At 44.6% G+C, this 26,097-nt stretch overlaps 1 protein-coding gene across 8 annotated transcripts in view; it reads right to left on the bottom strand.

Moving 5' to 3' along the window:
- Positions 1–26,097, bottom strand: part of SPECC1 (sperm antigen with calponin homology and coiled-coil domains 1) — a 285,514-nt gene that overhangs the window by 103,515 nt on the left and 155,902 nt on the right. For all 8 annotated transcript variants that reach the window (XR_005783992.1, XM_040453091.1, XM_040453086.1 and 5 more), the window contains one exon: positions 359–1,941. Coding sequence is in view for 7 of the 8 variants with exons in the window: in XM_040453091.1 (XP_040309025.1) it covers positions 359–1,941 (1,583 nt within the window). In the remaining variant the exon portion in view is untranslated. The remainder of the gene's footprint in view (positions 1–358; positions 1,942–26,097) is intronic.

Raw genomic sequence — 26,097 nt, 5'->3', positions numbered from 1 at the left:
TTGCCACCTCTTTCAGGAAGCCCTCCAGCACTACTTTCCTTTCTCCCATATCATTCTAGGTGTTCCTCCTTGGAACTGGACTCTGAGCTGTCCTCTAGGATACTCTTTATCCCTGCATCGCACTCACTGATCTGATTCACCATCTCCCTGCTACACTTTGAACCTACAGTCAGAAATGGGGGTGTTTCATTTTTGTGTCCCCAGTCTGTCCGGAATGGAACACATCTTCAAGCTAGAAAGCTGGATTCATGAATGAAACTGGCTGAGCCAAGGAGTCTCTATGCTCTGTGAATCTCAAGGTCGAGGGGAACAACGCTAAGAAGGATGAGCAAATACCGGGAAAGGACTGTCTCCTTACCTTGGCCAGTAGGCTTGAAACATGTTTAATTTCACCATGGGCCTTTAGCAATTCTTGCCTGAGCTCGGTGCAAGACAGTTCCAGCTGATCCTTCTCAGCTCGAGCGACTCTCAACATCTCTTGAACTTCACGCGCCTCTGCCGTCTGCCCCACGGGACCGGTCTCCGTCGCTTTCTGCTGCTCACTCTCCAAATGCGCCTTCAAAGACCCATTTTCAATCTGCAGCCCTTCCAAGGTCGCCTTGCACTCCTCCAGAGTTTTGGCCATCACACCGTTATTACACCGCTCCCGTTCCAGAACCCCGGTCAGCTTTTCGTTTTCTTCCTTGAGGTGTTTAATCGCTTCCAAAGCTCCTTGGTTCTCCTCCTCCACCTTCCGGAGGCTACAGGTCAGCTGCTGCTGGATGTTAAGCAGCTTCTCTCTTTCAAAGCGGCCCTGGTCAAGAATTTCTGCGCACTTCTGCTCCAGCTCCAGGATTTTGCCTTCTTGAACGGCGGCGGGCTCCTCGCTCTTTGCGCGCTCCTGCAGGAGGTTTATCAGCTTCTCGTTCTCCTGACTTAGCTGCGCGGCCCTCTCTCGGTGCTGGTGGAAAGAACTCTCCAGGATCGTCTTCTCGTCCAGCAGTTTCTCGTTTTCGGCCGTCAGCTCCTGAACCATCTGCTGCTGGTCCGACAACTCCTGCAGAGTAGCCTGCAGCTCCTCGGCCGTGCTGTGCTGGTTTTCCTCCATCTTCTGTATCTTCTCCGCGAGGGAGGCCAGGGACAGCTCGCTCACGTTGTTGGGGGAGCTGCCTGTCGTGGAGCACTTGGAGCTCTTAAAGGGGTTGCTGCTGGAGGACAGGGGCCTGGAGGGTGTGTCGGCTGTGATGTGCTCGAAATCCGAGGCATCCGGGGACAAAGAAGCTTTGGTGACGTCGCTGCTTGAAGAGCCTGATGTCCTTAACGCGTTTTCGTGTATGGGGTGCCGATAGGCATCGAGCTCGCCCGACAGCTGATTTCCGGGTGGGCTTCCGAAGCTGGACTCCTGAGTTACGGACGTTGGGCAGCTGCTCTCCCCCGTGTGACTAGCACCCCCCTCCGAATTTGGGGAATGCTCCAGATGAGTCAGTTTCTCCCTTAAGGCCCGGTTTTCCTCCTCCAGATCTGCAAGCTCCTTCTGAAAATTCTTGTTCTTCTCCTCAAGAGCTCTTAGCAAGGGTTCCGAGTCGCCTGGGGAGACGGGTGTTCCATCTGCATTTGCGTCGGAAGGCTCGGTTCCTTCAGTGCTCGGAGTCCTTTTCTCCTTACATTTCTTCAGCTCGCTTCGAAGCCTGTTAATTTCACTGTCTTTCGCTTTGGCTTCTGCCAGGAGTTCCCGAACCTGGGACTCGAGCACGGCCTTTTCCCCGCCTTCATTCTCTGGCTTGGGTCTTGCGGAGGTGGTCCGCAGGTGCTTCGTAGGGGTGGGTGTGCTGGAAGACGTGGGGCTGGACACCGACTTCCTGGGGTTGGAAGGACCGCGTGGCACGGTTCTCTCTCTGGAGACGGTTACCGAAAGTTCTCGAGGAGCTGGGATGCCTGTCCGTTTGGCTGTTGTCACAGCCCCTAAGAACGGAAGAAGTAGAAACCAATGAAACAACGCAAGCACTTTTATAGATGAAACCCAAGTGACTTCAACTCATGTCGGACACGGAACGGGATGGCTGCTGCCCTTCATTCGTTTCCGGCCCCCCCACCCCCCCCCACCCCACCCCCCGCGCCTCTAGAAACCTACCTGGAGCTGACTGGGGTTTCTGTACCTCCTCCCACAGCCCCTAGACTTTGGGGGGAAACTGACTCCAAGCCTGAACTCCTCCACTTAATCTCATCCCAGCCACAGTTGCTGGTTCAAGGCCTGGACACACCCCTCAACTGAGGTCAACAGAACACCAGGAGGGGGTCTTCTGGGTGAGTTTCTAAAACATTACTGCACATGAGGAAGGGAGCACAGAAGTCTGGGAATGGCTGCAACCTGTTGTCATCATGAGAGGAAGGTGAGAACAGAGTAGAAAGAAGGAAAGCAAATTCTTAGTAGCTCGGTGGAGTTGCTCAGTCAATCAGCCCTGGAGCTTAGCCTGTAGCTAAGTTGGCCTTCCAGTTACACAAGCCAATAAATGCCCTTCACACAAGTCATCTTGAATTGGGTTTTCTGCAACCTGCAGCCTAATGCATCTGAACTGTAACCCCGGCAACTAAACAACAGCCTTTTGACAAAATGCAAGGTCACACTGCATTTCTTGATAAACGTGTTTTGATATTTTTAAACCTTTATTTATTTTTTAGAGAGTGCGATCTTTATTTTTGAGAGAGTGCACGAGCAGGGGAGGAACAGAGGGAGAGGGAGATACAGAAGCCGAAGCAGGCTCTGGGATCTGAGCTGTCAGCACAGAGCCCGATGCGGGGCTTGAACTCACGAATCGTGAGATCGCGACCTGAGCCAAAGTCGGACACTTAACCGACTGGGCCACCCAGGCGCCCCATGACAGAGACAGAGAGAGAATCTCAAGCGGGCTCCACACTCAGCGTGGAGCCTGACGCGGGACTCGAACTCACAAACCGCAAGTTCATGACCTGGGCCTAACTGGGATGCTTAACCAACTGAGCCACCCCGGGTGCCCCTTGATAAACATTTTTTTTAAAAAGTTCATCAACATCTTGTGAATGAGTAAAAATTTGCTTAAGAAATCACAAGACACGAATAACACCAAGGGAAGACTAATCTAGTCCAATGACCTACTGCTTTTAACACAAGTGGAAACAGTGTACTTATTTGTATTCAGAAAAATAAGAACAAATGGGTAAGTTCGCATTACATGTAGCTATGGTACGGTTTTAAATGCTAAAGGGATTTACATAATATGGAAATGATACAAAATTTAGAGTATTTATAACGGGAAATGTAAGGGAAGGAACTATTTTCTGTTTTCATCTATACTACATTGTAGACCATGTTAAAAAAAAATTCTAGGAGTGCGAACCCAGACATCGATCTCCTATGTGGCTCTACAAATGAGACCCACCTCAGAGGTTAAAGGGTAAGCAAAAATTCTGGACCTATTTTCCAAACTCAAAGACCGTTTGATGAATCAAGGCTGACTGCGGTAACTTCCCCAACTCTGTGCCTCAGGTTGAAGGTCCCCAGTGACAAAGGACCCTAGAAGGTGTCACCAATCCCTAGGCCTCCACAAGGTAGGAAGCAGTGGAGGGTATGCCCCCCGCCCCCCAGAATGGCCCCCCAGCTCCAGTCGACCAAGACAGAAGCAGAACCCGATGTGGCACGGTAGCTCTGAGCCCAGTGCCAAGGGCCGCTTCTAAGGAAGAGCTGAAGGTATGAACATGCTGAAATTGGGGGTGATGATGTGAAGGCCAATGGCATTTGGTGCTGTGTCTAACAGTTAAGTGCTTTTTAAAACCTTGACACAATAAAGCTTAAGTTGTCATACTAATATACAGAAAAACTAGATGGTTTTTCTTAAGTTTATTTATTTATTTGGAGAGAGAGAGAGAGAGAGAGAGAGAGAGAGAGAGAGACGGAACGCAAGCAGGGGAGGGGCAGAGAGAGAGCGAGAGACAGAGACCCCCACGCGCCCCCTGTGCTGACCGCGGGCCCCCCCCCCCCCGGGGCGGGGGGCCGGGGCCTGAACTCATGAACCATGAGATCATAACCTGGGCCAAAATGAAGAGTCCGATGCTTAATGAACTGAGCCACCCAGGTGCCCCCAAACTATGGGCTTGTTTGTTTTTTAATTAACGTTTTCAAATTAGAAGTTACTGGAAAGCTAAGAGTACTACAATACACAGTTTAATGCCTTCAGGCATCTTCCTTGCATCATACTTAATGAAGAAAATACTCAATGAAGGCAAGATTTATTTAATTGTTCTCGTAAAATGAAGATTGAAATCACTAAGCAATAAACCGTTTTAGTAACGCTGGTTCTCTAGAATGAAGTAATCCTGGAAAGGGCCCTGATGAAAACGGAAGATAACTCAAGTTCAAGACAGCTGGGAGAGCTCAGCTCTTGTTATCACACAGCCACTGGCCATTCCCGACACGGCCACTGAAATGAAGGCTCCTTTTCACCCATCCATCCGTCGGGTTTGAGGATGGGCAGGACTCAAACAGAGCAGCAGATCTGTCATCCTTTCCGGCTGAAGTAAGCTCCTCCCTTCTGCCAAATCTTAGCTTGCCCACCACATAGGTGTTACTACTTGCACCTTACCTAGACTAGTAGGAATTTTTTTACATCAGTGTACGTTTGTGAAATATATCCGCTTGTGTATTATGAAATACACAATCCAGTTGTGTTTGTTACGACATCTGTTTTCGTTTTTGTTTCTGTTGTTTCCATTCTGACACTTGATCGGCACTGCACTATACATCCGGGAACCCTGACATGGAGCATACCACTGGATACACACACCACGGCAAGGGAGACCGCAGAGGCAGTGAGAAGCCCGGGGTTGACAGAATAAGGACGGCCTAGCCATCACTCTTGACTTCTTTGGTCTTTTCCCCGTCCTCCCACCAGACCGCCACTTATTCCTACTGAGGCTGGCTGTCTAACGGCATGAAGTTGAAATAAAAGCAAGCCCCACCTCATAATTGGGAAGACTAATATGATTTTCTAAAAAACATGCTTGCTGGGCCCCTGGGTGGCTCAGTCGTTAGCCATCTGACTTTGGCTCAGGTCATGATCTCACGGTTTGCGAGTTCGAGTACCACATCTGGTGAGCTCGAGCCTCACTTCGGGTGAGCCCCACTTCTCTCTCTCTGCCTCTCGTGGGATTCTCTCCCCCCCCCCCATCTAACCCTCACTCACTTGCACCCCCTCTCTCAAAAAGAAAAAATGTTTGGATCCGCCTGGATGGCTCAGTCAGTTAAATGTCCAACTCTTGATTTTGGCTCAGGTCGTGATATCGAGCCCTGTGTGGGGCTCCATGCTGAGTGTTAAGCTTGCTTGGAATTCTCTCTCTCCCTCTCTCTCTCTGCCTCTCCCTTGCTCACATGCGCTCTCTCTCTCTCTCAAAATAAACTTAAAAAAATGATATGTTATACTAAAAAAAATTTTTTTTTTTAATTTTATATATTTGAGAGAGAGAGAGCATGCACACACAAGCGGGGAAGGGGCAGAGAGGGGAGACAGAATCCCAAGCAGGATCCACACCATCAGCACAGAACCCGATGCGGGGCTCAAACTCAAGAACCGTGAGATCATGACCCAAGCCGAGATCAAGAGTTAGATGCTTAAACGACTGTGCCACCCAGGTGCTCCCTGATGTGTTATATTTTTAAAATGCCAAATGAAAAATTATAATGTGACAGACCACAGGTGCATCAAACTCTGTATTCATAGATACACACACTAGAAGAGTACCCAGAACATTGAGAACAGGTGAATATTAAGCTGCTTGGGCTGTGAGAAAATTTCCTGTTTCTTTTGTACGGTTACATTTATGTAGTAAATTTAAAAAGCAGAAGGGAAAATCCTATCATAACAACATACAGAGAGTTAAGGGGGCAGGAAACATAAATCTTTGCAGAGAATAAAAAGCATGTTTAAAACAACAATAGCACAACCATTTAAATCAGATCAGATGCCTGTCTTAAGCAGTGATTCTCATGAGCTGAAAATAAAATATTTTCAGTCCCTTCTTTGTTTTTTTTATTTTATTTTTTATTTTTTTCAATTTACTTCAGTCCCTTCTTAATTTCCTTGTCTTACCCTAAGAATGCTACTTGGATTGTTCTTTGGTAGGTAGGTCTTCTCTCTACCATGCACTGATGAAGGAAATGGTGGCATTCTGAAATAAATTACTAAACTTTCATTTCTTCAATAAGAATTCACAGACCTGTCCTGTGGGAGAGACAGGCGGGAGACAGAAATGAAAGTTCACCATTATCACCTACCACATAATTGCTGCCTTGCCTCTGAAACACAAGAGAACTTACCCCTTTGGTCTCAAAGAATCTAAACTACTAGGATATTTTTTACTCTAACCATTCATAACTTTTTTTCTCAAAAGTCCCAATAATGCATTTATTGTCAAATCTAATCTCCCCCCCTCAATCTCCATCTTTCTCAACCTTTGGGTGATATTTATTCCTCCTTCCCTTCGCTCTCCTTATCCATATCTCCTTACCCTCCAGTCAAGGAACCTGAAAAACATTTAAAATGTCCTCTCCCTTTTCTTTTGGTAACCAACCAGTCACTAAAACCAGCTATTTTTGGAAATGTTTCTATATTTTTTCTTTGTTTTCCTTTTGGTAGGGATCCAGTCTAGGTCCTTAAGAATGTTCCATCTAAATTTCTGAAATGTTCCCAAAGGTCTTTCCGATCCCAGCCTCTCCCAGCCCGGAGACATAATGGACCAATATCCCTTAAATATCCTGCTCACTGTTCTGTTCCAGAATCGGTAGGCATTCCCGCCTGCTTCATCATGATGATGTCAAACTTTTTCCCTGGGCTTTCCCGGTCAGGCATAATCTCATCCTAATCAACATATCCAACCTTTCACTTTCGGGTTTTTGTTCCCACCCCCTCCATTGCAACAAACCTATTTAACCCATTCCACATATCCACTGTCCCTGTGATTTGTTGAAACAGCCTTTCCTTTCCATCCTTCTGAGGGGCATTTAAATATGCTTAACTCTCTTCAATTAAAAAAAAAATCTCGGGGCACCTGGTTGGCTCAGTCGGTAGAGCATGCAACTCTGGATCTCGGGTTTGTGAGTTCGAGCCCCATGTTGGGTGTAGAGATTACTTAAAAATAAAATCTTAAAAAAAAGTCTGTAGCCCACATCTTCCTCCTGCTATACCTGATTTCCTTCTTCCCCCTCACAACAGAATCCTCCCCAGAGTCCTGTACCTTGGTTGTCTTCACTTCTTCTTCTCTCTCCTCTGCCATTACTCAACCCAAACCTTGTCCACTGAGGCCATCCACAACCTCCACATGGGCCAACACAACAGAGACCTTCAATCCTCTCAGCAGAACTGGAACAATTCCTTTTTTTTTTTTAACTAATTACTTTATTTATTTATTTATTTTGAGAGAGTGAGAGAGAGAGAGAGAGAGAGAGAGAGAGAGAGAATCCCAAGCAGGCTCCGCAATGTCAGTGCAGAGCCTGACGTGGGGCTCGAACCCACGAACCACGAGATCATGACCTGAGCCGAAGTCGGACACTTAACCGATTGAGCCCCCCGAGGTGCCCGGGAACAAGCATGCCTCCAATGAACAACTCTCCTGGTTTTTCTCTTAGTTCAGCAACTGTCTCCGCTCTCTCTCCTTTGCTGGCCCCTCCTTGTCTCTCTGCTTCTACTTGTCAGAATCTTCAGACCTGGGTCCTGGGCCTTTCCTGCTCTCTTATTACAAATTATTTTCCTGGTGATTCTATTCCATCTCAAGATCCTAAAATACCACTTATATACAGATGACCCCCCAATTAACTCTCTTTATATGGACCTCTCATCTGAGCAACAGATCTGAATATCAAACTACTTACTTGGTAAGTATAATCGAATTACAACAAAAGTACCTCAAACTAGATTAAAGGCATAAAGGTAGGCCAAGAAAAAGTGAACAGAATGTGCAAAAGGCCTGGAGTGCAGGGAGCCCTGACAAGGAGGGGGCTGATGGGGAAGAAGGCACATTTCTAGAGGATGCTCAAGGAAGGTCTCATGGACAGAGCTTGAGATTCAAGGTGATATGCACTCATTAAAACAACGCCAGGATGCTTGGAAGAAAGAAAAGGATAGCACAAGAAAAAACTCTCAAAAATTTTAAATACATTTGTCAAATTATAAGCCTCGATAGAAGGGATGGAATGCAAAATCAAAGACCTCTCCTGATATGTAACAAGATTTAAACAGAAAAGGTAAACACTCAGGGCCAATCCAGAAGATCAAACAGTCAATTAACAGATCTGGAAATACAGACCAGTGGAAGCACAGTGAAGGAAATGACCAAAACACTGACACGAGAGAATCCTCCAACACTGAAGAATGTGAGTCCCAGAACTTGGGTCAGGCAGAATGAATGAAAAAAGACCCACATGAAGATACCCCTTTATAAAGTTTCAGGACACCAAGAATGCCTACAAGTTCAGGGAAGGGGTGTGAGCATAAGACTGGCCATCATTCATTATAGCAGTACGGAATTCTCAAAGGCAATGAAGCAAACACCTTCAAAGTTCTGAGGGAAAATGATTTTCAACCTAGAATTCTGTATCTGACCTAACTATAAACTAGTCACAGAGGCAGACAATAAAACATACTGTCAAACATATGGAGACTCAGAAAAAAAATTAAACTGCTAACACCCTTTCTAAATAAGTTACTTGAGAATGTGCTCCAGGAGAACGAGGGAGTAAACCAAAGAGAAAGAGGGTGAGTGATCGTGGGAGACCAATAGTTCTATTAGAGGAAACCAGTCATGGGGAGTCTCGAGAGGATACCCATGGAGCAAATCTGGAGAACACATCCAAACTGGGCCAAGAGGACAAGATGCCTCCCGAGGGAAGTTTCTTTGAAAGAACATCTGGTTGGATGAAGAGTATGAAAAAAAAATGAGGATATAATAAAAATAGTGAAAGGTTCTCAAAAAAATTAAAAATAGAATGACCCTAAGACCTGGCAATTACACTACTAGGTATTTATCCAAAGGATACAAAAATACTGATTCAAAGGGGCACATGCACCCCAATATTTATAGCAGCACTATCGACAATAGCCAGATTATGGAAAGAGCCCAAATGTCCATGGACTGATGAATGGATAAAAAACACGTGATAGACACACACAGACATATACATACATCCACACTGGAATATTACTTGGCGATTAAAAAGAATGAAATCTTGCCATTTGTAACAATGTGGATGGAACTACAGTGTATTATGCTAAGTGAAATAAGTCAAAGAAAGATAAATATCATACGATTTCACTCATATGTGGAATTTTAAGAAACAAAACAGATGAAAATTGGGGGAGGGAAGGATAAATAAGATAAAAACAGAGAGGGAGGCAAACCATAAGAGACTCTTAAATACAGAGAACTAACAGAAGGTTGCTGGCAGGGTGTTGGGGGGGGGTGGCTAAATGGGCGATGGGCATTAAGGAGAGCACTTGTTGCGATGAGCACTGAGCGTTATATGTAAGTGATGAATCACTAAATCCTACTCCTGAAACCATTATTACACTGTATGTTAACTTGGGATTTAAATTTTTAAAAAAGTTCTTATCACAAGAAATAAACAGACTCTTAACTATGGAGAACAAGCTGATCGTTACCAGAGGGAAGGTTGCAGGCAGAGGGATGGGTTAAACAGATGATGGGGATTAAGGAAGGCACTTGTCATGATGAGCACTGGGTGATATATGCAAGTGTTGAATCACTATATTGTACACCTGAAACTAATACAGCACTGCATATTAACTAATCAGAATTAAACTAATAACTTAGAAAACAGAGAAAAAACCAGAAACTTCATAAAACCAGGAAGCTGCATAAGAAAGGTCACAAAATCGTACCACACGACTTTACTCTGCGGGGAATATATACATATATAGTGACAATTACACGGATACTATTTAAACTGACCTATACACCAAGTATGCAAGACTATTTTATAGAACATTTGAATATTATCCCAGCTAGCAAATAAAGTTGAAATACATTAGGGAACAACAAATTAAAACAACTACGAGAGGGGCGCCTGGGGGCTCAGTCATTTGAGCGTCCGACTTCGGCTCAGGTCGTGATCTCACAGTCCGTGGATTCGAGCCCCGCGTTGGGCTCTGTGTTGACGGCTCGGAGCCTGGAGCCTGCTTCGGATTCTGTGTCTCCCCTGCTCTCTGCCCCTCCCCGACTCACTCTGTCTCTCTCAAAAATAAATAAATACATTACAAAAAAAAAAAAACTATGAAATACCACTACACACGTATGAAAATGGCTAAAATCCAAAACCTTAACACCACCACGTGCTGACAGGGGTGCGGAGCAACAGGAACTCTTGTTCATTGCTGGCAGAAATGCAAAATGGCGCAGTTAGGCAGTGAAGACAGTTTGGCAATTCCTTACAAAACTAAACACACTCTTGCTGTGATTCAGCTATCGCACCCCTTGGTATTTACCCAAATGAGTTGAAAAGTGATGCCTACACACAAACCTGCACAAAGATGTTCAGAGCAGCTTTATTCACAACTGCCAAAACATGGAAGCAACCGAGGCGTCCTTCAGAAAGTGAACGGATCAACCATGATATATCCAGGCAATGGAGTATCTATCATTCAGTGCTACAAAGAAATGAGCTATAAAGCCATGAAAAGACAGGGAAGGACCCTAAATGCAGATGACTGAGTGAAAGAAGCCATTATGAGAAGGCTACACACTGTAGAATTTCAACCATAGAACATTCCAGAAGAGATAAATTATGGAGAGAGTAGAAAGATCAGGGGTTGGGCAGAGGGAAGAACAAACAGGCAGAGTACAGAGGATGTTTAGGGCAGTGAAACTGTTCCGTGTGATACTATAATGGGTGGATACATTTGTCCGAACCCAAAGAACGTGAACCCTAATGTGAACCATGGACTGAGTGGCTGTCATGTGTCAGTACAGGTCCATCAGTTGTAACAAATGGACCACTGTAGTGAGGGATATTGATGGTGAGAGGAGCCCTGCACACTTGCGGGGGGTGGGGGGCAGGACAGGGGTTACAGGGGTGGGCACACTGTGCCCTCTCAATTTTGCTGTGCCCAAAACTGCTGTGAAAGTCTACTTTAAAAAAAAAAAAGGCACCTTAGCAGTTTAATTAAGCAAGTGTATGTAAGTGGTTAACTTTGAGAAGTGGGATAAGAAAGGGGACGGTGTAGAGCAACAGCAGTTTTGCTTTTCATAAGGGCCCTATTTCGTTTTTTAACCTGTGCCTATACCACGTCAATAACGAGAATGGAGAAAAAGACACGTGAGTGCTGGTGGATGCAGCTCGGAAGGAGGTAATCAGGCGTCCGTTGGTTTTACAGGCGGTGCTGTTCCTTTGGACTCAGAACAAGTGAGATAAAAAAGTTTGAGGCGACTCAGCAAAGCAGAAGCAGGGCCACAAGGAACTGAAGTCTGTTATCAAATCTCAGGCCCCACCTTGCCTGTGGCGGAAGGTAATTCTTCCCTAGTTCCACTGCCTTTTGGGAAGTTTCTGTGGAGTGTTTTCTAGAGATGCATTCACCTCATATGAAAGTCAATGGAAACTCCTTGGCGGACCAAACAGAGGAAACCACTCAAAAGAATCCTACCCGTACCAATGAACCAAATCACTTGTGCAGTTTGCTTTCTGGGCTAAAAGCAAACAGTCGGGTCCACGTTTAGAGATTTTTTTTTTGTAGCAGGATAAAAGTTTTCTGTCTTGTCATTTTTTTTTTTTTTTTTTTTGCAGGGTGCCAAATTAATCTTGCTCACACTCCACTGGCTCAGCATCTTGGGTTAGAGTTGAAAACACTTGTAAATCTGCATCCTTCTCGGGGCGCCTGGGTGGCTCAGTCTGTTAAGCGTCGGACTTCAGCTCAGGTCATGATTTCACAATTTGTGAGTTTGGGCTCTGTGCTGACAGCTCAGAGCCTGGAGCCTGCTTCAGACTCTGTGTCTCCTTCTGTCTCTGACCCTCCCTCTCTGTCAAAAATCAACATTAAAAATTTTTTTTAAAAATTGCATCCTTCTCTTTCCCAAATAGTCACACTGTTCCATGGCCACCATGAACGATGCTCTCGACAGAGAGGGCCTCTGAACAAAAGACTCCGAAGGGGGTCTGGCCTAGGGAGGGCACAGCGACCACTCTGTGCTGGGTCTTTAAAGGCAAGACAAAGTGGGGAGACAAAGCGGCAGTGTTACGAGAAGAGATAATAGCATGGTCTGAGCGGCTTCTCGCAGGGGGCCCACACGGCTGGCAGTCCCCTCCAGGAGAAGCCAAAATGCAAAACGGCTCTGGAAGGGCAGCTCCCAACACGCCAGTTGAAAAGCCCAAAGCAGGCAGGACGTCTCATTTCCATTGAAACTGAAGTGGCCAGAGGACCGGTTGGCCCCAGATTTCACTCTGCATGCTGGGTTGGCTTCCTAGCCCACTGTGTGGGCCAAATGAAATCCTCATTACCTAACTCCACTGCATGGGAGGTGCGCCCCCAGGGTCTCTGGTCAGCAAACTGGAAAGGAGAAGGGGCTGAAGGCGGTGGGGCTTTAGTGAATTACAACATCTGCCTCTCCATGTGTAGCCTTCCCTTCAGTAGAGATGAGAAAAGATCCACTTCCCGATTTGTGAGTCTTGTTTTTAATTGTTTAAATGTTTTGTTTATTTTTGAGAGAGACGGGGGGAGAGAGAGAGAGAGAGAGAGCACTAGAGGGGGAGGGTCAGGGAGAGAGGGAAACACAGAATCGGAAACAGGCTCCAGGTTCTGAGCTGTCAGCACGGAGCCCAACGTGGGGCTCGAAGTCATGAACCGTGAGATCACAACCTGAGCTTAAGTCGGGCACTTACCTGACTGAGCCACCCAGGCACCCAATATGTGAGTCTTGATACACCTGAGAAGGACCCATTCTAGATAACGATTTACCTCTGACTCCCTAACATTATATACACTTTGCCCAGTGATAGCTCCATCTCATAGCAATCACTGAGAAAGAAACTTCCAAATTCCACCACTAAAAGGAACCAAATTCACCTGCATGCGCAATTACAGAAATTAGACAATTAGGCAGAGGGGGCGTGCTGAAATAGGTTTATCTGGATTAACATCACTTTGTTCTGTTTTCTTAAACCACGCGTTGGTCAAAACATAGAACATTAAGGAATTGACCACATTCTTGATTTTTTTAATGTTTATTCATTTTGAAAGAGAGAGAGGCAGAGTGGGGAGGGGGCAGAGAGAGGGAAAGAGAGTGAATCACAAGCAGGCTCCAAGCACAGAGCGCAGAGCCTGACGCGGGGCTCAAACTCATGAACCATGAGCACCTGACCTGAGCTGAAATCAAGAGTCAGATGCTTAACCGACTGAGCCACCCAGGTGGCCCTTCCCACATTCTTTAAACGGAGAGTTCGCAATGTAGGCAATGCTAATACCAGTTCACATCTGCACCACTTTGGTCTTTCAAAGCGTTTTCATACACATTAATTTGCGGCTCACAAAAATCATTTGGCAAAGTGCTGTTATCTTTATTTTATGGATAAGGAAACGGACTGAGACGCTTCACAGTTAGCCCAAGGGTCTCACAGTAAGTACGTCTTCTGATACCTAAGGAAGTACAGAATCGTATCATTTCCAAACTGGAAGAAACAGAGAAACCATGTAGCCTGATCTTTCATACAAAGTAGTATCAACAGCATCCAACCTCTGATGCTATTTACCAAACTGTCACGTGCCAGAGACCAAGGATTTGCAGTGAAAGAGAAGCCAGCACCGGACAGCCCCTTCCACTGCTGGAGGCTCCAACAGTTGGACAATCCTTCTTTATACGGGGCTCAGTTTGATCTTCGTTAACATGGCACATGTTGGTTCCAGTTCTGAAACGATCTGGAACCACAAAGAACAGAATTATTGCTTCTTCCACGTGACATCTGAATATGTGAGGGCAGCTTTGTTTCGCTCCTTGGTTTCCCATTCTTGAAGCAAAAGCATTCCTCACCCTTCCCACCAGGCCTCACGGGACCCGGGGTCATTCATCAGGGGGACTGCCTGGAGAGCCTCTGATTTAGCAACATCCCTCGGAAATGTTACCCAGAATCTCAAAAATGCTGCAGTTGTGGTCGCTATGAGTTAGGAATCGTCTAGTCACAAGAGGACACCCAATTCAAGCCTGAAACAATAAAATGAGTTTTTGGCTTCTATAACTGGAACTCTAGGGGCAAGTCTGACTTGAGGTCCAGCACAACTGAAATATGCTTTCAGGGACCGTCGCTCTCCCTTGCACCTGGACGGGCGACCTTCATCAGCGATCTGCCTTGCCTCATGGCAGTGTGATGCCTGGGCAGCTCCAGGCCTCAGTCTGCACACCATCAAATCCAGGGAATGGTGCTAAGACTCTTCTGGAGGCCCTAACAAATGTCTCCTCGCATCTCATTCAGCCTGGGTCGCTACTGGCCTCGACTCATGAAGGTCAAGGTGATATGCTGATTCATTGAAGGCCGGGGCGGGGAAGGGGTGAATTATCCAAGGAGAAAGAAATCCTGACAGAAGAGGGAAGCAGACACCAGAACAAACAATCAAAGTAATGCAACACGCACAAAATGGCATAGTGCACCCGTTTTTAAAACAAATAAAAAAAGGCTTCAGACCCCAGCAGGGGACATTAGGCAACAATTAAAAACGAAAATTATGGGGGCACCTGGATGGCTCAGTCGGTTAAGCCTCCGACTTCGGCTCAGGTCACGAACTCATGGTTCATGAGTTCGAGCCCTGCGTTGGGCTCTGTGCTGACAGCTCGGACGGAGCCTGGATCCTGCTTCAGATTCTGTGTCTCCCTCTCTCTCTGCCCCTCCCCTGCTCGCGCTCTGTCTCTCTCTCAAAAATAAATAATAAACAAAAAAAATTTTTTAATGAAAATTATGCATACTGTTTAGCCAGTTACCACTGTTTCGGGACAAAGTTTCCCCTTAATTTCATAGGTAGAAGAAACCATTTTATTATTTTTTTTAATGTTTATTTATTTTTGAGAGAGAAAGAATGAGCCGGGGAGGGGCAGAGAGAGGGGGACGGAGGGTCCAAAGCAGGCTCTGCGCTGACAGCAGTGAGCCCAATGCGGGGCTCGAACTCCCGAATCGTGAGACTGCGACCTGAGCCGAAGTCGGATGCTCGGCCGACTGAGCCACCCAGACTCCCCTGGAAAGAACCATTTTCTTTTGCAGTTGAAGAACCTGGGAAAGGCCTGGCCAGGCACTTGTGACTTCGATGCTCTCAGGTGGCTGCAGTAACCGGAAGACTTGCTGGGCCGGACATGCCACGGGGCTCACTCACGTGGCGGGTAGGGCAACCAATGCGGTCGCGTGGCAGCTGAGCTGGGCTGTCGGTCGGAGCACTGTTGGGGGGGCCTCTCCAGGAGGGGGCAGGGGGTGGGTCTCAGGGTGGCTGGGCTTGTTACAGAATGGCTCCGGGCTCCGGGTGTGTTTCTGCATACAAGGGTCACCACATGGCCTCTTCCAGGCCAGCCTTGGCAGTCACACGGGTCACTTCTGTCATACTCCACTAGGAAGCAGTCCTGGGCCTGCCCAAGTTCAAGGTTCGCGTTCCTTGACGGAGCAAGTGACAAAGTTGCACTGGGGAAGTGCACACAGGTGGGAGGCAGAGGCGGAGCCGTCTCAGGGGAATACAATCCGTCACACCTCCCTAGGCTGACCACACAGTTTTATCTCATGAAGCCATTAACCGTGTGCCTCTATTTCCCAAACTGATGTTCTCGTTGTTGAAATGTCTAGACATGGAAGCCAATGTTCATTCCACTGACAGGTTGCCAGTTCCAAATTCACATTGAAGACAGTGGTAAGATCCACTCCCTAGTAAATACAAGACTCTCGATGTTTTGCACTTTTTGGGGCAAGCTGGTCCCATTTCTTCCGTACAGTGAGAAGGAGTAAAGGCATGCTTAAGAAATCTGTTGGGCGGGCACCTGGGTGGCTCAGTTGGTTAAGTGTCTGACTCTTGATTCTGGCTCAGGTCAGGATCTCACGTTCATGAGATCAAGCCCCACAATGGGCTCTGCGTTGACAGCACGGAAACTGCTTGAGATTCTCTCCCTCCCTCTCTCTCTCTCTCTCTGCCCCTTTCTGGCTCTCTCTCTCTCTTAAACAAACTTAAAAAAATATATATGTTGTGGCTTCACCATTTCTTCAAAATCAACCTCTAAGAGCAATGAAAATATGTTTAGTGTTTCACCACAAAAGGAATAAAAAACCTTCCCTTACTCTTCACTTACTTTATTAATATTTTTAATTTAAAGAAAACAGAAACAGCCTTCTCTCCTATGCACAACTTATTCTGCACCAAATACTTCACATATATTATATTAGCTCACTTAAACCCTTTATTGCAGCTACTGATTTTATATTTATTTTACCTCGCAGGAAATGGAGGCATAGGTGCGTTCAGATAACTTGCCCAAGGTTACAACAGCTTAAGTGGAGATTTGAACCCAGAAACGTGGGCTCCAAAGTTCTCACTCTTAGTCACCAAACTCTCCCCTCTGGCATACAGAAATAATAATGCTCTTTCTCAAACTGAAATAATCAAAATCCCCTATTTTCCTGAGATAGCAAAATGAAATATGAGATATGGAAAGAATGTGTTCTTCCACACTGACACAGACAGGCCTATTAGTTTTTTGTTTGGGATCATAACATATGCATATATGACATAAAGCTGTTAGCATTTCTTTGTGAATTCTACTTTTATCACTAGAAGGCATTTACAGCCTTCCAGGACAGTGAAAATAGAGCTAACTTGTTCTCTTTAATAATATAGTACTTCATAGGAGTGATGCACTACAATTTATTCAATGAGTTCCTGCTGAGGAACATTCAGATTTGGGCCATTACAAAAAAAAGGGGGGCCGGGGGTGCCTGGGTGGCTCAGTCAGTTAAGTGTCCGACTTCGGCTCAGGTCACGGTCATGCAATTCATGAGTTTGAGCCCCGCGTTGGGCTCTGTGCTGACAGCTCAGGGCCTGGAGCCTGCTTCACATTCTGCGTCTCCCTCTCTCTGACTCTCCCCCATTCGCGCTCTGCTCTGTCTCTGTCTCTCAAAATTAAGTAAAAACATTAAAAAAAAATTTTTTTTTAAATGTGCTGCAATTACCAACCTTTTTCTGCATTCACTACCTACTTAAGTGGTGGTGTTTTTATTTCTAGGGGGCAGAATCCCCCAAGATGGGACTGCTTTGTCAAAAGGAACATACAACCTTTCAATCTCGATAGCGGTTACTAGATTCCTTTCCAAAAAGATTACAACCATTCACGCTGCCACCAACAATGCACAGGAATAATTTCTTCTTCTTTAGACCCTGATCAGTGCTGATTATTCTTTTTGAGGGGTGAAAAATGATTTCCTCTGACTTCCATTTCTCTGATTACAAGTGATGTTCAATATCTTTGTTTCCTCTTTTTTCTTTCCTTTCCTTTTTTTTTTTTTTTTTTTTTTTTTGGTTTTGTTTTGCACTGAGTTACTTATCACGCTATTGCCAACTGACCTGTACCACTGCCTCCTTAGATATTTATCTACCCTTATCTGTTTATAGGTATACCTCACAGATTCAGGATATTTTGAACATTTTCCCCAGATTGTTACATATGTCTAAGCAGAGGCTGGATATGCCTCAGTATTTCTTCTCTTTTCCTTTCTCAACAACATGACTTCTTTGGGGGGGCACATGGTTCCAGAATAAGGGCATTCCCCAGCCTCTTTTGCAGCGGGGTGTGGCTGGGTAGCTAAGTTCTGGCCAATTGGATACAGTATCTTCTGGAAGCTCCCCTTACCAGGCAGTGCTCACCCCTTTCCTCCATTCTTATCATACTATTATCGCTGCTTGAAATGCAAAGATCATGTTTGGGACGTGAGGTCAGGATCGCACCTAGTGGAACCAGAGGTCAGCAAGAGCCAGGCCCAGCACCTTTGAGCCCCATACTGGCCTGGACCATGTACCGAGACTTAAAAAAAAATTTTTTTTAAAGTCTTTAAAAAAATTTATTTTTGAGAGACAGAGACAGAGACAGAGCACGAGTGGGGGAGGAGCACAGAGAGAGGAAGACACAGAATCTAAAGCAGGCTCCAGGCTCTGAGCTGTCAACAGAGCCCGATGCGGGGCTCGAACTCACGAACTGCGAGATCCTGAACTGAAGTTGCACACTTAGCCAACTGAGCCACCCAGGTGCCCCACGCCCCATGTACCCAGACTTACATGAGAGATGAATTCAGGTCTTCTTTAAGCCACTACTATCTGGGGGATTTTGTCACTTGCAGCCAAATTTAACACTAACAGAGAGAGTGGACCCTGAATATAAGGGGATAATCATTTCCCAAAAGAGTAAAAAACAAAAACAAAATAGAAACTTCTTGACCAACTTGAGTAAGCTTTTATTACTACAGTCAAATCCCTACTTTAATTTATATATTACTCATTTATATTTAGTATGTAATATGTATTACATATTATATGTAAAATATGTACTTCAATAAATTGTATATTACATGTTAGTAATAATGTCTTATCATATTACAGAATTCATATTAATATATTAAAATTTTATCTATATGTTCACATTTAAAATTGTATTACATAAAATATATTCATTTAGAAATATTGATCCCAGGGGCACCTGGGGGGGGGGCTCAGTGGGTTAAGCGTATGACTTGGTTTCAGCTCAGGTCGTGATGTCAGGGTTTGTGAGATCGAGCCCCACGTCAAGCTCTGTGCTGACAGTGCATAGCCTGCTTGGGATTCTGCCTCTCCCTCTCTCTCTTTCTCTGTCTCTCAAAATAGATAAATAAACGTAAAAAAAATTTTTTTAATTAAAAAAAAAAAAAAAAGAATTATTGATCCCATACTTGTATTTCAAGAAAATTTGTATCCGGATTCATCACATGCATGTTCTCCCTCCCTGCCTTCATCAATACCACAGCTACTTTTAAGCCATCTGTTCCAGGCGACCAGAGAACCATCTAAGCTGTTTTGAGTTTGGGTGCTTTTTGAATCCACGGACTGCATCATGCTGCCACTGAAATTTTCATACCAAGTCTCAAAAGCATATGTACATGGCATGATGTCAATTTCTTCTAAAAAAAAAATGCTTCCTGCCGGTATATATTTGTGATCCCTACAACACAATCACTTGCTGTCATAATCTTTCAAAGCCTCAATTTAGCAACATGGAATGCTTGTAACTATGAGGTTATACTTCGTAGAATAAACACCAAATTTATTTTAAATTTGTCTCCCTTTTGGGACGTCTGGGTGGCTCAGTCGTTAGGCGTCCGACCTCGGCTCAGGTCATGATCTCACGGTTTTTGAGTTCGAGCCCCGTGTCGGGCTCTGTGCTGACAACTCAGAGCCTAGAGCCCGATTCGGATTCTGTGTCTCCCTCTCTTTCTGACTCCTCCCCTGCTCGCACTCTGTCTGTCTGTCTCTCAAAAATAAATAAACAATAAAAAAAAATTGAAAAAAAAATTTGTCTCCCTTTTTCTAAACCAACTCTGTCAGGTGGCCCCCATAAAACTCTAAAATTAAAACTGAGGTTATTTTAGTCTGTCTTCCCTGAGTCTTACTTTGTTATTCAGAATAAAGTAATTAAGAACATGCCGCCTTGGTTAAAAATGACACTTTTTGAGGCTTGAATTAAGGAGTTTCCTTTTTTTCCTCAAAGAAAGAATTCTGGGGAGAAATTAGTCTCATTTCCAAGCATACTAATTTGAGACGGATTAATAATTTTATGACATTAAATCTGCCCGTTCTGGACAACAGTAGCTTCTCCATTATTTCAAGTCTTGTTCTATGAACCACAGTGAGATTTAACATCTTCTACCTTATGTCCTAGAATATTCTAGGTAAAATTATTCCTAAATAATTTATGGCACCTTTGAACTGGATTTTTTTTTTCAATTTCCATTGTGAAGAAGTTATTGCTAGTATAGAAAAAAAGCTTATATTCTTTCTATATTTATCTCATATACAGTCACTTACCAATTCCCTTACTCTTGGGTCTAATTTTTCTTTTCAATATTTAAGCCAAAAGATGTTTTGCCTTATTGCACTAATAACAAAATGATGATAACTAATAATGATAATACTTCAAGTTTTATATTATTTCTAGGAATTACTGTATACATTTATATTTAGGGGGAAATTCATCCATTTCCTCCAGTTTTTTTAATGTATTAGTATACATTGAATTTTTCACTTTTCATGTCTTTAACAAGAGATCCTTACCCATTTTTAATGTTTTTCCTCTCCTTTTCTTTAACCAGAAATAATTTCCATTATTTGCCTTTTCAAAGTACTAGTATTTGGTTTGATTTATCTTCTTTATGGTTTTATGTCTTCTATTTCATTCCTTCCAGCTTTCCTCATTAATTTATTTCTCTTTCTTTTGCTTTCTTCCTGGTTTCATAGGTTGAATATTCCACTCCTACATTTTCAGTCTTTTTTCTCTATGGTAATAAAAGCATCTGTGATTGTACATTTTCCTCTGCGTTCAGCTTCAGTTCCATTCCATCCACTTTGCTACAAAACTCTCCTCCCTTTGTGTGTTTCTAGATTATTTATAATTTGTTTTGACTTTCTCTTGGTGCAGAGATTATTTAAAAATGGTGTCCCTGAATTCTTCAATAGTTTTTTTAAATAATTGTCTTTTTGACCATTCATTTCACTGGATTAAGAGGACAGAAGACTGCATATAGAATCAGAATTTTTATATTTTGCCTTTCATTTCCGGTGACAAAGTACGTGATCAACTCCTATAAACAATTCCTAGATCTAGAGAATATGTATTTCCTGTTCTATAAATTTGTTGAATCTTTTATTTATAACCTCTATATTTTTGCTTTGTTTGTTTGTTTCGGAGGTTGGAAACTGGCAGCCTGCAAGCTACAGATATGTTTTATTTGGCCGGCAAAGGGCTTTAAAATGTATGAATGTCAATGCCTTTAGGCAAGGCATGCAATCTCTCCTTCACTGTACAATTCCCATCTTCTCTGCTGTCTTACACCCAATAATTCACATATTAATGTTGCCCACGTGGTCCCTGTGGGCATCCAAGTTGGCAGTCTAGTTTCCCTGGCCTGTCAAATTAGAAAAGACACATAATTAACATCTCCTAGTATCAGTATGTTTTTAAAAATTAAATTCTCCTTTTATTCCCAATTTTTGTTCTATGTGTTTTGTTGCTTAAAGATTAAAGACAGTTGTATGTTTTTGGCTTTTGTCAGTATAAAATATCCCTCTTTGTCCTGTTCAATGCTTCTGTTCTTACCTTCTGCTTTGTCTGACACTAATATGCTTATGTTTGTTTTTTAATGGGTGAATTTAGCTTAAGAATATTTATTTTGGGGCTTTTATTTAGCTTTATTGTTTTGACTTCATTTTGTTTACTGTTTATTAACTCTTATTTCACCTTTTGTCCTTCCCCTCACCTTTGCTCATTTGATATTGCTTCTCTTTATTCCTTTCTGACCTGCTTACCCTTCATTATCAACCTCAATCCCTATCATTTTGGAAATACTATGCATTTCTATTCCGTTTGTGGTTACGGGCCATTCGTAACAGTCTTAACTAAACCTTCATCAATATTAAATAACTATATCCCCCAATTCCTTACCAACAAAGATGAGATTAATTTTAGAGTAATTTTCCATACGAATGCCTTGAATGCCCCCACCTGCAATCGTGGATTTTGCTGACAGTCTCGAATTTTTAGTTCTGGGCTATTTCCTAGATTTTCCGTGAAGTATGATCCTTCTCTTCAAAAGTTCCACTTTACAGTTACATTACGAAATTTCAGCTAGGTTCGCATCCTTGATTTATATACACAATGCTTCATGCTACACGAGTCACTGCTCACCACTGTTTTCTTATATTCTTGGTCTTCCTCTAGCTTGATGTTTCTACTGATCCAATTACCAGTCTCTAATTGGTCATTTGAATGCTTGCTCAAGTAGGGTATATAAATCCTTCATGTCTAAAAATATCCTTTTTCACTCTGATTCATTAAGTGATATCTTGGCAGGAGAATTTGAATCTGGCACTCTTTCTGAGTACCTAGCTTTCCAACCTTTCTTCCCTATGCTTAGGACTTGCCCACTTCATTAGTCTCAGTTGAAGGCAGGGTCCACCTCCCACTGAATAAACTGAAAATATCAGCTGTTTGCTTTCTCAGCTCTGCTTTGCAGCTAAGGTGTGCCCTTGACCCTGACAGTATTTATGCCTGCCCCAGATTTTGGCTCAGCAACCAGTGCTGCAAAGCAAGGACCATGAGAAGAAATGTTCGCTGGCAGCTATGGTGGCTGCAGCAAGATGAAGATCCTGGCAAGCAGTGGCCCAGGTGCTCGCTGTGGGCTCCAGCGCCAGCAGGTCTGGTGCAAACTGCATTTTCTGTGCTCACGCACACAGCAGCAGCGTCCAGCCTGAGCCAATTCTGCGTGAGATTTTAGGCACTGTTCCTTGGCTGCACAATCTCCGCAGCTCATTCTCCAATTCCACAGCAACTCAATATCCACTAAAAAATGTTTTTTCCTTCCTAAATCAACGCAAATCAGCTTCCGTAGCCTGTAGGTAAGGACCCAGGCTAACATGGCTGGGTATAGAAGAGTTAAAGCTCTTTGGGGTCAACAGTCCCAGCGGACGCCATCCTAGCTTCTAGTGAGCATTCCAACACCATCATAATTCTCTTCAAAACTGACCTATCTTCTGGGGCGCCTGGGTGGCGCAGTCGGTTAAGTGTCCGACTTCAGCCAGGTCACGATCTCGCGGTCCGTGAGTTCGAGCCCCGCGTCAGGCTCTGGGCTGATGGCTCAGAGCCTGGAGCCTGTTTCCGATTCTGTGTCTCCCTCTCTCTCTGCCCCTCCCCCATTCATGCTCTGTCTCTCTCTGTCCCCAAAATAAATAAACGTTGAAAAAAAAAATTAAAAAAAAAACAAAAACTGACCTGTCTTCCTGTCTAAAAATTGGTAGGCTTTTTGTTTGTTTGTTTTGAGTTTGTTTATTTCGAGAGAGAGAGAGCAAGCAAGCAGGGGAGGGGCGGGGAGAGAGAATCCCAAGCAAGCTCTGTGCCGTCAGCACAAAGCCCCATGCAGGGCTCGAACCCACAAACTGTGAGATCATGACCCAAGCCAAAAGTGGATGTTCAACTGACTGAGCCACCCAGGAGCCCCGGTAGGATTTTTATCTTTATTGCTGTAGTTGGGCAATTAAATTATGCCTTTTTCCAGACTTCTAGGAATCCTTTTTAATTTGAAGCCCAAAATTTCCTTCAGCTTAGGTTCTCTCCTTTTATGTGTCAGGTCTTCTCCATCTGTTCCTTTCTCACCTTCCTACACTGGTCTCTCTCAAACATGTTACCTATTTCACCTCATGATATCGGTATCTTTGTTTCTGACAAGTTGCTGCTTCCAAAAAACGAATTCAGTTCTCATGGGGGCCGTTATCCTTTGTATTTCATCTAATAAAAGTTTCAAATCAGGAAAAAAACTCTTTGAGTTACTTACTACTTTTTTGTTGTTGAATGCTTTCTTCTCTTTTTTTTTTAATTTTTTTCATGTTTATTTATTTTTTAAACTTTTTTTTTTCAATGTTTATTTATTTTTGGGACAGAGAGAGACAGAGCATGAACGGGGGAGGGGCAGAGAGAGAGGGAGACACAGAATCGGAAACAGGCTCCAGGCTCTGAGCCATCAGCCAAGAGCCCGACGCGGGGCTCGAACTCACGGACCGCGAGATCGTGACCTGGCTGAAGTCGGACGCTTAACCGACTGCGCCACCCAGGCGCCCCTAAACTTTTTTTTTTAACGTTTATTTATTTTTGAGACAGAGAGAGACACAGAGCATGAATGGGGGAGGGTCAGAGACAGGGAGACACAGAATCGGAAACAGGCTCCAGGCTCTGAGCTGTCAGCACAGAGCCCGACGCGGGGCTCGAACTCACGCACCGCGAGATCATGACCTGAGCCGAAGTCGGCCGCTTAACCGACTGAGCCACCCAGGCGCCCCGTTGTTTATTTATTTTTGAGAGAGACAGAGCACAAGCAGGGGAGGGACAGAGAGAGAGGGAGACACAGAATCCGAAGCAGGCTCCAGGCTCCGTGCTGTCAGCACAGAGCCCAACCTGGGGCTTGAACCCACAAATCATGACATCATAACCTGAGCCAAAGGCGGACACTTAACCAACCAAGCCATCCGGGAGGCCCTCTTGTCTCTTTGATTTAGCTTTGCCTGTTCAGAATGTCCAGCTTGAGCTCTCTATCTCAAGTTATTAAATCCCCCTGAAAGTGGACCACACTTTCGCTTTGCCAAACCTGGGTTTGACCTTCGGCACCCAGACACACGAATGCTTCTCCAACAGTGGCAGATCATCACGCAGAGGAATGGGGGTTTTCATTCTAGAACCCAGAAGTGCATGGACTGGCACACTAGGACCTCTTCCACCATGCCATGGGGAACGCTTCTGTCTGATCTCACGCTTCTGAGAGTAAACACAGGAGAAGCAGTCCCTGCCAACCGCTAGCTCCTCAGATGTGCAGGGCCCACGGTCCCTTCAAAGACTAAATGCAGGAAGGGGGAAAGAGAGCTGTTAAGACTTGCAGACTGTCGTGTTTACTGTGCTGAAAATCCTTTCTGTTGTAAGCAGTGGCCAAGAGACGGGACCAGGCCGAAGCTACACTATCCATATATACCCAGACTCCTGACCCAAGGAGGGTCAAGATGGGGGGGAATTACTGACCGCTCTTGTCGTTTGCCACCCTTTCCATAATCCGCTTCTAAAGCTTCACATAGCCATTCCATGTGAGCCATTCCTAAATATTAATCTCTAGCTATAAGATGTCCAACCATCTGTTTAATCTCTCCATCCCTATGCCCTGGCATGAATGTAGTTCAGAGTACTTGCATTTAACAAACCTTTCCTAGACATCTTGTAAGTGCCAAGCCCAGCGGTCGAGGAACTGATGTAGAAATGTATGTAACAGCTATGTAAGGAGATGGCTGCAATCCAGTACAGCAAACAGAGTAAAAACAGCAAATGTGGAACCTGGGGAGCATAGGACACCAGGCCCAGCCCAGAGGGTCAGGGAAGGTGGTCAAGGAAGGGATCACAACTAAGCTGTGTCTTGAGGGGAGATCAGCATGAGTGGTGAGAACAGGTGATTTCGACAGAGCTAACGGAACCGTGGACAAAGTGGAGCAGACAGACGAAACCACAAACCCAGCAAGTAACATGTAATCAAACAAAAGAGTAAAAGAACATCGCTAAAATCAGGGAGGGGCTAATCTCGCTCGCCCCATCATCTTGAAAAGCGTCACCCTGAGAGAGAAAAGAGGTTAAAACTCAGAAAAGCCAGATAGACTGAGGGCAAGGAGGTAAAAGCAAATGAGTAGAATTGTAAACAACCTATCTTCCTGCTATCCACTCCTTCTATAGGAGCAGAAGTTTCCTGGGATGGGAGGTTAGGTATTTATTTAGTCAAAGGAAAAAATACAGACCATCTCCACTGACCAGCAACCGCTTTCCCCTAATACAAATCAAATAGCAGCTTCACAGAAGTTAACAGAACCATTCAGATGTTCCTGTTGGCTAAAACTCAAAATTTCTTTTCTTTTTTTAAGTTTATTTATTTATTTTGAGAGAGACAGAGACAGAGTGAGTGGGGGAGGGGCACAGAGAGGGAGAGAGAGAGAATCCTGAGCAGGCTCCCTGCTGTCAGCACAGAGCCCGATGTGGGGCTCGAACCCATGAAACCGCTAGATCACGACCTGAGTGGAAACCAAGGGTCAGACGCTTAACCAACCGAGCCACGCAGGTGCCCCTAAAACTCAAAATTTCTAAAAGTGAATTCTTTAGGCTGCCTCTCTAATTCTTCTCCTGACCTTCCTGGTGTCGGGCTCTCTCGGGGTCTCTCTTGGGGGGGAGTGTGTGTGTGTGTGTGTGTGTGTGTGTGTGTGTGTGACTTAGTGATACCACCACTTTCCCAGTCATCCAATCTAAATACAATGCCTT

This window comes from Herpailurus yagouaroundi, unplaced genomic scaffold (genome assembly GCF_014898765.1).
Source record: "Herpailurus yagouaroundi ecotype Mexico unplaced genomic scaffold, PumYag 208, whole genome shotgun sequence".
NCBI classification, from domain to species: Eukaryota; Metazoa; Chordata; class Mammalia; order Carnivora; family Felidae; genus Herpailurus; species Herpailurus yagouaroundi.
Note: the sequence above shows the minus strand (reverse complement) of the source record. Positions and strands in the feature narration are given on the sequence as shown.